Source organism: Rhincodon typus, chromosome 21 (assembly GCF_021869965.1).
Source record: "Rhincodon typus isolate 14 chromosome 21, sRhiTyp1.1, whole genome shotgun sequence".
Lineage (NCBI taxonomy): Eukaryota > Metazoa > Chordata > Chondrichthyes > Orectolobiformes > Rhincodontidae > Rhincodon > Rhincodon typus.
Genome location: NC_063352.1, coordinates 817282 through 829039, shown reverse-complemented (window position 1 = coordinate 829039; position 11758 = coordinate 817282). Strand labels below are relative to the sequence as shown.

The window sequence follows — 11758 nt, the reverse complement described above, 5'->3', positions numbered from 1 at the left end:
CTTGTTGTCTCTTATACTCACATTAGATGTTGTCCAAACAAGGGTAACTAGGTTGATTCTGGATATGGAGTGACTTTCTCACAAGGACAGGTTAAATAGGTTGGGCTTGTACTCATTGGAATTCAGAAGAATGAGAGGCAACCTCATTAAAACTGTCAGATTATTTTTATAATTTAACCTATTTTTCTAACCAACCTGCTTAGAAATGGTATTACATACCTCTGGAGCAGGTCGGACTTGAATGCAGGTCTCTCAGACCAGGGGTAGGGACACTACCATTGAAGCACAATTATCAATTCTTAGAGGGCAAGGTAGATGCGGAAAGGCTGCTCCTAATTTAGGGGAGTCTAGAACCAATGGGCATATAATCTTGGACTAAGGGGTCACCCATTTAAGACAGAGATCAAGAGGAATTTCTTCTCTTAAAGGGTGATGAGTCTGTGGAATTCTTTACTGCAAAGGGCTGTCGAGGCTGGGTCATTTAAATATATTCAAGGCTGAGATCGACGGATTTTCAATCAATGAGGGAATCGAGGGTTATGGGGAAATCACAGGAGAGTGGGTTCAGGATTATCAAGTCAGCCATGATGTCATTGAATGGTCTACTTCTATTCCTGTGTCTTACAAATAAAGTTTTGTTAGTTTTAAGGAAGCCATGCCAAAATACAATAGAATGTTATTGAAAATCAACAATAACTTATTTTTTGAAAGTATGCATGAAAATATCTCCTGGTAAATTCTGAACTGCCCCCAGTGTATGAAAGAGGGACAGATCTGTTAAGATAATGATAATGGAAAGGCACAATACACAATATTTAAGAAGTATTCTAAATTATTAAAGAAACAAAACAAATCTTTTGATTAAATTTTTATAGATTATTCAAAAAAATCCAACAGAGGAAGATTTATACAAGCAAGCTTCGACATTGATCTTACCTTTTGTGGTGGCAATTATCAATCTGTTCATACCTTTATTCTTCTCCTTCCTTGGTTCAATGGAAAGATTCAAATATCCCCGGGATGAGACGTATGTTCTCATTATAAGGTATTCGTTTCAAATTTATCTTTAAAATAAATCCTATCATATCGAAGGTGAATATCGCCATGAGTGACCAGTTTTATTTGAACACTAAAGCTGATGACATCACTGGGAATATTTCCTGTTTACAATAACAAGCCTGCTTTTGCAATTTCAGGTAATAAATGTTAACAGCACACACACACACACTGTGGTGGTTTAAATTTGGAGTTTTGGGGCCTGCAGCAGCAACATGAATTGGAAATGGACCTGCAGCAATTGAAACAGGCAGCTGAAGACCACCTTCCCATGGGCAACCAGAGATGGGCAATAAATGCTGACCCAGCCAGTTTCCTATCTTACAAATGAGCCAAACCAGTTAGATGTTGTGAAAATCTGACATGGTAGGCAGAGCGAGTACATGGTGAATTTAGCTCACCGCTTGCTTCAAACAATCTCCATGTTGGAATCTGAGCATTGACATCTCAGCATGCTCCATGGACACCAGCCATGTGGACATTGGCATCTGACACATGTCAGCTTCTAGAGCCCTTGTTACATATCTCTGATTCACTTACAGGACACTGCTACACTTCAGTGCTGCATCGGGAACTCTCATCATAAAGCTGCAGCAAGGCCATTGTGCGCTCGGGGACACACCCACAGCTCAGAATTGCACCTGGCTGTATTTCCAGGATGTTCACTCACTCTCATTGCACTTACTCACTCTGAGCCGACCTGCATGCTCACAGAATCCCTGCCCTACGTTGCATTGCCTCACCTCTTTGTGCCTTGCTCTCTCTGCCTGAGATACCAGACTCATATTACTTCTGTGTTGTTTTGCCGTTTAATACTGATGCAAAACCAGGAAGCTTGTCATGGTTGTCATTAGGCCTCAGTTATAACAAGGGGTTAAAAGCCTTTGCTGAGGGGTTTCCAGCACAGTAAGTCTATGACAACCTCCAATACCAGTCCAATGGTTTGGATATGGTTCGCCAGACACTTGTGTGGTCAGAGTTCGGATCCTCTCCACACAATGGATATGGAGTTGAATGTTGGGGAGCTCACCATGCCTCTTTTGTTTGTTTGCCCTATTGTGAGATGTTTTCCTCATGGAATGAGAGACAGGCAGGTATTAAGGGAAATGAAATTGTGTTCTACAGCTGTTACTTTTGGTGCAGATGGGGATGTGTCCAAGCACAGAGGGTATGTAGTGTTAGTGGTGTTGGGTTTGGGGTGAGTAATGGTGAGTGGGCAGAATTTCACAGGCAATAGTGAGAATAGTAGAGAACGAGCCTTGGTGGCAGATAGACACAGTTGAAGAGACAGAGAGAGTGTGAGGAATCAGAGAGAATATGATGGAACCTAATCTTCCAGAGTGGGGAAGAATACTGACATTTGTCCAGACAGCTGAGACCGTTTTAACCTGGGTTACAAGCTCAGACCAGGCTGTCATTGTCCGAGGCTATGGTCTCCAATGCTACTCCTGGGGGAAGAGGAGGTCCTGCATTGGCACCATTGTCCAACAAAATGGGGCACCATTATCTCCCTGCCAGCCATGCCAGGGCAAATGTCCAGAACTGTGCAGGGTAGCTCTGGACTGGCAGAGCTTGCCCCTATGTAGAATGGGCTTTTAAAGGGGCAGAGGCATAAGGTTTGCCATTCAATTCCAGGATATCTGCTGAGTTGTTCCAGGAATGGCGTCTGGTAAGATGGGATGGACATATGACATAGACACCATAGGGTGCAGTAAAAAGTTAATGAGGCGAGTTTGGTAACATAGGACGAGACAACTTGCTAGGCTTTGTAGCAACAAACCCTCCAAAAAGCTTGATTCTAATCGGACTTAGGGAGATAAAAGCATAAAATTCAAACTGGCACAAATGTGTTTTCAGTCCCATGTAAATGTGGTTAACTTGAACTGCCCTCTGAAATGGTCTCACAAACAACAACAAAAAGTATCAAGTCACTTTAAAAAGATTAGACTTGATCTGTTCAAGGAAAAGGCCCACCACAACTTTCATAGAGCAACTGGATGTGGACAATAAATGCTGGCCTTGCTAATGACTTCAACGTGCTGAGAAATATATCTTTTAACATTGGTGACACCTGGCATGTATGTCACCCTGACTTCAAGCAGCTCCGAAAGAAAATTCACTCTCTTTACTGTGTTAAACATGCTAGTGTATAGGGCATAAAAATTCTGAATGTAAATCTAACGTATGCATCAAATTTTATCAGATCTGGGACATTGTTATATCAGACATTATATTGATTTTTTTGTAGTACTCTAGATATCGTCATTGAATAATCATTTTGTAATGTTGAAATGTATAACTCTGAGGATTAAATAAGCTAATTTCTCTTACAGGAACGTTGTATTGAAAATGTCAGTAATTGGAGTTCTATGTTACTATTGGCTGGTGACAGTAGCAAACACCGTAGAGGCATGTACCAAATATATTTTCAATCATGTTCATTCTACTTTAAACCCAATTCATTATTGAATGAAGAAGGAGTTTTTTAATTCTTTGTCCCTTCAATTACCTTTAAATATGATAATATATGTAGTATTTTATCTTCAATATTTAATGCAGGTATGTTCACTTTGTAACTTAAAGAATAAATTATTTGTTTTGCTAACAGTGTTGGGAAACATTTGTTGGTCAAGATCTGTACCGACTTGTGGTGACTGATTTTATCTTCTCCTTACTGGGTTCCTTCTTTGGGGAGTTCATTCGAAGGTATGATGTATCCATATGTTCTCTTACATCAAGAAAAACGAAGCAATTTTATGCAAAATAAATTAATTATTTCAATCCAGTGATTAATGCAATAAATCTTCATCAAGGGAAGGTCATGCCTGACAAATCTTTTAGAAGGTAACGAGCAAGTTAAACAATCGAAAGGGAGCGGAAATACAAAATTCTGGAAATGAATTTAAGAATCACTGTATGGCTGGAATTATACTATTATCCATTAAAAGCCCCATAGATAAATATTAACAAAGCTAATTTAACCAGGTGATTTTCACACCATTGGATCTTCCATCCCAGCACCTGAACTTGTGGCTATTTACCATTGCCCATGCGAATCTGGTAATCTTTCATTGGCTGGTGGAAGCAGAAACAGGAGCCTCTCTGTATATCATAGGGATTTATTCACATGGCGTGTACAGCATACATTTAGACTATGTTCCCCTTCACTGACCAGTTAGAGAAAGTTGGAAACTGGTTCTTATTTAGGCACCCCAAGACATGCATATATGTGTACTCAATTAGAACAGAATTTGTAACATTTACAATCCATGTCTGATTGAGTAAGTAGCTTGTCCCACAGTGCATGCCAGCCACACCAAAATAAGGCAAGTTTCTACTTTGCATTTTGTGGTATCAACTCCAATTAACTAATGTCATTATTTATGGCATTCTTGGTAACCTGTTTCCAACATAATCAGGTCCATTTTGGTGAAATTATGTACTTGCCCATTCCATTGTTTTGTCCTGCTTTTTAGGATTACCCATCATTGTTAGGAGCATAGGAGTGTTGCTTTTATCTTTCAATTCTATTTTCTGTTAAACATTGAAAGTATAACTGAGATTATTACCTTGTAGGTTAGGATTTGAAACCTCCCACTGCCCAGAGGTGAGATTGGTGACAGGAAGGTGGGTGTGAGGAACTCTGCCTCAACTCCTATCATGCTAAGGTCAGGGAGCTGCCTTCCTGCTCAAAAGCAAATGGAAGCTCTTTAGCAGCACCTTTAGGGGAAACTGTATAGAAAACCCTGTTGGGTTTGCCTATGACCTACTGGCGAGGGGAGGGGATGGGTGGGAAACACTTGTTCACGGGCACTCAGCGCCCAATCAAAGTACCCAACACAGAGTGGAGAAGAACCCAATCTGTATCACCGTCCTGTTCTTCTGATTCCTGACCCTCCCAGTGAACACCTTCCCTGCAGCACTCATCCAGCCCACATTCACCTCAATTTGAGGATTCGGCACAATCCTCCAGGTAGGACTGACTAGTGGCCAATGCTCCTGGTGGTGCTATTCATACTGAAGAGCTGCTGGAGAAGGATATCTGTTCCACATAGATACAGCAATGAAATGATTTCCCGCTCTCTAGTACTGGGAGCACTATCAGTGGCTCTCTTACCATCATATTAAGCACTTGTTCCTGACAGGGGTCCCAGAGATAAGGCTGGTGAAGTCGACATTGTTTGTGTTCTGTTGGTCAGGTATCCTGTCACCCAAAATTAGGTCTACCTGTTTAGTGAATCCACGTCCATGCACTGCCCTACTTTCTAGAAACTAGAAAAGGAAAAGTAATGCATTTTGAAATATCCTGTTAGGTTTGGTCCAGAGGAATGAGACGACCATCCTTCTACATGGTTGCTTTTCAATCAGCTGAAAAATTATCTTTGTTTAGATTCAGGCCATGACAGTACCACAGAATCGGAAACTAAATTACGCATTGTTTCAATTCATTAAAAACTTTTCATATAAGTACTTATTATTTATTACCTTCCAAATGGAATTGTGTCATTAATTACTTTAACAGTAATGTTTGAAATGTCTTGGAATAATGCAGCATCAGTACTTAAAGTGGAATATCAATAATTTAACTTTTGGTTTCTAAATTGCTTTTAGCATCATGGGAACACATTGCTGCCATAAACTTGGAAAACCAGAATTCGACATTCCAAGGAATGTTTTAGGTTTAATCTATGCTCAAGTTCTGGCCTGGTATGTATATTTAAATGGATTTCATTTTTTCAAAAAAAGTACAGAATTATACACATTTATTTCAATACTGTTTATTCATCATTAATTTTCATTTAAAAACTTAAATTTTAGGATTGGACTTTTCTTTGCACCTCTTTTACCAGCAATACAAATAATAAAGTTCTTCATTATATTTCATGTTAAAAAGGTATGGAAATAATTCACTGTTACAGTGAATTTTACATATGTTAATGACTGTATCACCAATGTATAATTACTGGTTCAATGTAATGCCTCGAAATAAATTGTTAGGATTAGTAGGATTCATGCATGACTATTAAAAATATTTTAATTTAACGGCAATACTTGGAACTGTGAAAGCTTCTTTGCTTGATATCACATTATACTATTGCATAGTTATCATAAATCAAACTGTACACTTCAAACGTCAAAAGATATGAATTGAGTATGTAATTAATGAAATAATACATTAATTTGGTCAAGTAATATCAGAATTTTAGATGTACAGTTTTGATTATACAAAGCAACTGATTTACATCAGTTCTGAAGAAGGGTCACTGGACCCGAAACGTTAACTTTGGCTTCTCTCCAAAGATGCTGCCAGACCTGCTGAGTTTTTCCAACAATTTCTAATTTTTTGTTTGTTATTTACATGTTTTGTAATCAGTGACATTATCAGAGCAACAAGCCAAAGAAGAATATTCCATGTTTCGGAATAGCTTAAATAAAATACACAATGAGTGTATAATGATCTACACTTTGGTGTTTGAGAGTTAGCAGTCATTCATTCCTGAAAAACTTAGCATATCCAAGTTTAACGTATAATTCCTAATAGCATGCATGATGTCTTGGATTGGTTTTTTTTTTAGTTCCTTATAGTATAAAAATACCTTTTTTTAAAAAAATTAGATCTTATATATGTGGCATACTTACAATCAGTAAATTATGAAGTTTGCATGTTGTATTTTACTGCCAGTGAGATATATATATATAAGTAAAGATATAATTATATAAATCACAACGTATACGTATATGTTGTGATGTGCAGCTGTGATATAATATATTGACAGTTATTTGTGAATCATATCACTCTCAATACTCTGAATGTTTGCTAATGTGAAGAAGCACACTGACTGATTAACTGATTAACACCGTGAATTGTTAACACTGTGAATTGTATGTTTAGGTTAGCCTAATGATGAATTGTCAGCCTCCTCGCAAAGCATGGCGAGCTTCTCATATGACGACCATCTTTATATTCCTGTTGTTCTTTCCTGGTTTCCTTGGGGTACTTTGCTTGTTAGGAGTAACTGTGTGGAAGTAAGAGTTCTTTTTTTTTTACCTAACATAGTTGCATTATTTAATATATTTTACGAAAGCTTATATTACACCTTAAATAATAAACACTCTCAATGCTTAAAGGGGAGGACAAGTGCTGCAGCAATGCTCCTTTTTCCAATATCCTGTATTCTTATAAAACACTTTTTTTAATTTAAAGAGTATAATTTACTTGCCAGCTTTCAAGTAAGGCCCTTGTCCCTGCCATAGCAGCTACATCAACTGTGAGGAGCCTCCGAGGAAACAAAAGATTGGTATGGTTACCAAGTAGATCAGATGGCTCGTAGGGCTGGTTAGTGGTGCAGAGTGCTGTAAACAGCATGGGTTTATTCCCATACCAGCTGAGATCAGCAGGAAGGCCCTGCCTTCTCAACTCTACACCTCATCCAAACTCAACACTAGTTATCTCTCTCTCTCCTTGAAAGACCAGCCTATGATCTGAAACTATGATGACATTCACCTTATTCAGGGCATGAAAACAACAAGTCACAGGGAAGAGGAGAAAGCTTTGAACAGAAAGAACTAGATGGTCTCTGAAAACTTTGTGAGCACAATGAAAGTTCCAAATTGTTTAGATCCCCTGAAAAATTCAGGATTCCTTCAGATCTTGAGCATTTTTGCTGCTTTTACTTTGTAGCTGCTGTTTTAAGATGGAAAGTCAGAGATGGCAACTAAAGTGCAAAGCTCAGAATTTCCTCTGAACATTTCCTGCTCTGCCACTGTGACATTACTGTTTACCTGTTCAGTGTGGATTTTACTGCATTTCTATGAAAGTTACAGCAGCTGAGCCAGCGCTGCTTTCGTTGTAAAAAGAAACAAGATAATTTGACCTTATTATTAACTCAAATGCAATTGTTTAATTTGATTTACTGTATCATTTGGACAAGTTTATTTTGCTCAATCTACATTGTTGACTTAATTGTCTTATCAAAACAATCAGAGGATATATCTTGCACAATTGCAAATGTTATCTTATTTGAAAATCAATCCACAGAATTTGATAAATACAAAACATTCCTAAAAGCTGAAGTGTATTTGACTTGAACTTTGTTGTATAGCAGAAACCAGGGGTAATCCTACAAATATTACCACTTTATTGATATCATGGCCTTATCTGGGAATATCTTTAGGGTTCATTCAACTTGACACCATGTAAACCACAGTTAGGTGCTTCATTATAAGCAAATACTTCTGATTCATTCCAAAAGTGGCTTATGAAGTTATATATTTGTTACAGATTTTCAGCATTTTCAGTTTTATTTTCACTTGTATCCTGTTAATGTTGCATTTATTTATTTTGCAGTTCTCTGTAGCTGTTTTGATTTCTCTGCCCTATCCACCATTCTATCAGACGATAGCTACGGGAATAGCAATGCTGACAGACTTTTATTTTTGAACCGTTAAATCAAACCTTGTTTCTGCTAAATCCCTTCTGTTTATTCAGATGGATTTTCAGATCATTAATCAGTCAAGGGTAGGCTTCTGGAGAGACGATGTCAAGGATATTAAATACATCAAATTAGTCAGTAATCTGGTGTGGAGACAAACAAGAAAAATGTCAACAATGTAATTTCTAAGTTGATTTTGATTCACCTTTGGTGACCTGTCCTTTGTGTCCTAATGACATTGTATGCTTATCAAGAGACACTTTCATACCTGAGTCAAGCTATTAAAATGGTGCCTCATTGTACTAGAAGTTGCTTTATTTCAGATGCTGTGATATGCAAAGTAACTCGAGTGCAAATGTCACTAACTGCTAATTTTCTATGTATATTAAAATGTTTTCCTCAGATGGAAGCCTTCCAAACTCTGTGGACCCTTTAGAGGATTAAATGTGCCCTACAGTACCATTTCTCACTTCATTGCTGTGATACAAAAAACGGTTTATCACCTGCAGTGGCTTGTATGGTGTTACAATAACTTGATTATGAACCCACTATTTTACTTCATCTTAACAATTATTGTGTTGTAAGTATTATGATCATGTTTCCTACTATTTAGTTCACCTGCAGATGTATTGCTTTATCTGCATAAGTATTCCTCTCGCTGTGAAAAGATTAATTTGATCTCATGCACAGATACCAAACCGTCAGATCAAATCATCACCTGATAACATGATGCAAGATTATTCAGTTTAATCCCTTACAAATTGTCACAATTGTAAGGAAATAGAATGATTCAATAAAATCACCTTTATTAATTTCATGCACAATTGAGTGACAATGATGCAGGGATTTCTGTTTATGCAGTTTAATGTTACTTTAATACATCAAGTAAATTGTGTTCTTATCTGTAGTGTGTCACTGCGTATATTTATCTCTCAGTAACAAATTGTATTTAATGCAGTAGTTTTCAAATAGTAAAGTTCTCACAAATGTGCAGAGGTGAATGAATAATGTCAGAAAATATGATGAAATTCAGTTAGTAAAGAGAAAGAGGAATAGGAAAGACAGTGAGTAAAGTGGAGGGTTCAGAGGATACATGCTTAAGGTTTGTCACAGAGGGAGACTCCTTTTTAATTCATTCATGACAATGCTAGCAATTATTGCCCTTCGCTAGTCATCTTTGAGAAATTACTGGTGACCCACCTGCTTGAATTGCAGCAATCTTTCTACACATTTGACATTGAAAGCATGCTCATCAGAGGTCAGCTTCGCTGGGTTACTCATGGTTCACAATTTGGATTCCCAAATAACAAAGGCAGTGTCTACAGCAAACTGAGCATGGGGAATCCATACCACAGGGCACCCCAAACTCAGATATAAAGACAATCTGAAAGTGCACCTCAGATTGAAAATTGGATCCCGATACCTTATGTAGTAACAAAGGAGACCTAAATGGAGAAGTCTTTGTCAGCATGCAATTTTGAAACTTGAAGAGAACAGAATTAAGGACAAGTGAGCCCAGTATAAAGTCACCATCTCTATCCATCTTTCCAACACTCTTCATATGCAAGATTTGCAGTTGGTTATGCGGTTGAGACTTGCACTAATGTCACACATGGGACAACATCAACCTAAACTGGAAACTGGTGTCATCTGTTTTTGCTGAATATTCATCAGGAAAAGCTATTGGTGATGTGAAGATGAGGAGAAGCAAAGATAACTGAGCTCATTATCAAAAAGAACACTGGAATTAAGTGTTCTGAGGAAGGGTCACCGGACCCGAAACGTTAACTCTGTTTTTTCCTTCACAAATGCTGCCAGACCTGCTGAGCTTTTCCAGCAACTTCTGTTTTTGTTCCTGATTTACAGCATCCGCAGTTCTTTCAGTTTTTACTGGAATTAAGGATAGTTGGGTTCAGCCTGACTAAAAAATGGGAAAGGGATGTGCTGCTGAGCCTCAGGGATGTGCTGCTGAGGCTATATTATGCTCTGGTCAGACTGCATTTGGAATATTGTGAGCAGTTTGAGCTCTGTATCTAAGGACAGATGTGCTGGCATTGGAGCTTTACAAGAATGATCCCGGGGATGAGGGACTTGTCACGTGAGGAGCGGTTGAGGACTCCGAGTCTGTACTAAATAGAGTTTAGAAGGTTTAAGGCGGGGATTTCATTGAAACTTACATAATGTTGAGAGGCCTGGATACAGTGGACATGGAGATGATGCTTCCACTTGTAGATTGGACTAGGACCCAAGGGCATAGCCTCAGGGTAAACGGACGACCCCTTAGAACTGAGATGAGGAGGAATTTCTTCAGTCAGGGCAGTGAAGCTGTGGAGGCCAAGCCATCGAGAAAGTTTTTGATTAGTAAGGGTATCAAGGGTTACAGGGAGAACGCAGGAGAATGTGGTTGAGAAACATATCAGCCATGATCAAATCGTGGAGCAGACTTAATGGGCCGAATGGCCTAATTCTGCTCCTATATCTTATGGTCTTACAGATGAATTCATGGCTTGGGTGCAGAGATTCTGACACTATGGTAGAATGGCTTTAATTTTGCTGATATTAATTTGGGGAACATTCGGAGTCACTCATGACTTGCCTTTGTACAAGCAACCAAATATCACTGGATGCCAAAGATGAGATTGATTCAATCAATTCACAAGCATACTAATGTGAAGGGAAAACAACATTATTCTGTATGAAAACCGAAAGAACTGCAGATGCTGTAAATCAAGAACAAAAACAAAGTTGCTGGAAAAGCTCAGCAGGTCTGGCAGCATCTGTGAAGGAGAAAACAGAGTTAACGTTTCGGGTCCGGTGACCCTTCCTCAGAATAGTTCTGAGGAAGGGTCACCAGACCCGAAACGTTAACTCTGTTTTCTCCTTCACAGATGCTGCCAGACATGCTGAGCTTTTCCAGCAACTTTGTTTTTATTCTGTATGACAAGTAATTACATATTTCTTTCCTCTCAATATATAAAATACATTGGTGTTTTACACTAAGGGAAAGATAGTTGCAAGGTCCAGGAGTCATGTCAGGTCCAGGTCGGGGTGGAGGGGGTTTCGGCTCAGTTCTGGGTCATGTAAGTGGTCTGGAGGAGGTGTGGGCGGGCGTGTGAGGTAAGTATGCGGTCAGTTTAACAGAGCTCTGATGAAGTGTCATCTAGACTCGAAACAATAACCTGCTCTCTTGCCTGACCTTCTGTGATTTCCAGCATTTTCTGTTTTCATTCTCTGGTCTTACTTTTCCTGAGTAACTAACTTACTTAATT

The 11758-nt window shown here is 38.6% G+C and overlaps 1 protein-coding gene across 1 annotated transcript in view; it reads left to right on the top strand.

Annotated features, from left to right (window-relative positions):
* Positions 1 to 11758, top strand: part of LOC109920661 (transmembrane channel-like protein 5) — a 63693-nt gene that overhangs the window by 21445 nt on the left and 30490 nt on the right. Inside the window, exons 6-12 of the mRNA XM_048609657.1 lie at positions 876 to 1045; positions 3390 to 3465; positions 3665 to 3762; positions 5668 to 5763; positions 5875 to 5950; positions 6950 to 7083; positions 8893 to 9069. Of these exons, the coding sequence (XP_048465614.1) occupies positions 876 to 1045; positions 3390 to 3465; positions 3665 to 3762; positions 5668 to 5763; positions 5875 to 5950; positions 6950 to 7083; positions 8893 to 9069 (827 nt within the window). The remainder of the gene's footprint in view (positions 1 to 875; positions 1046 to 3389; positions 3466 to 3664; positions 3763 to 5667; positions 5764 to 5874; positions 5951 to 6949; positions 7084 to 8892; positions 9070 to 11758) is intronic.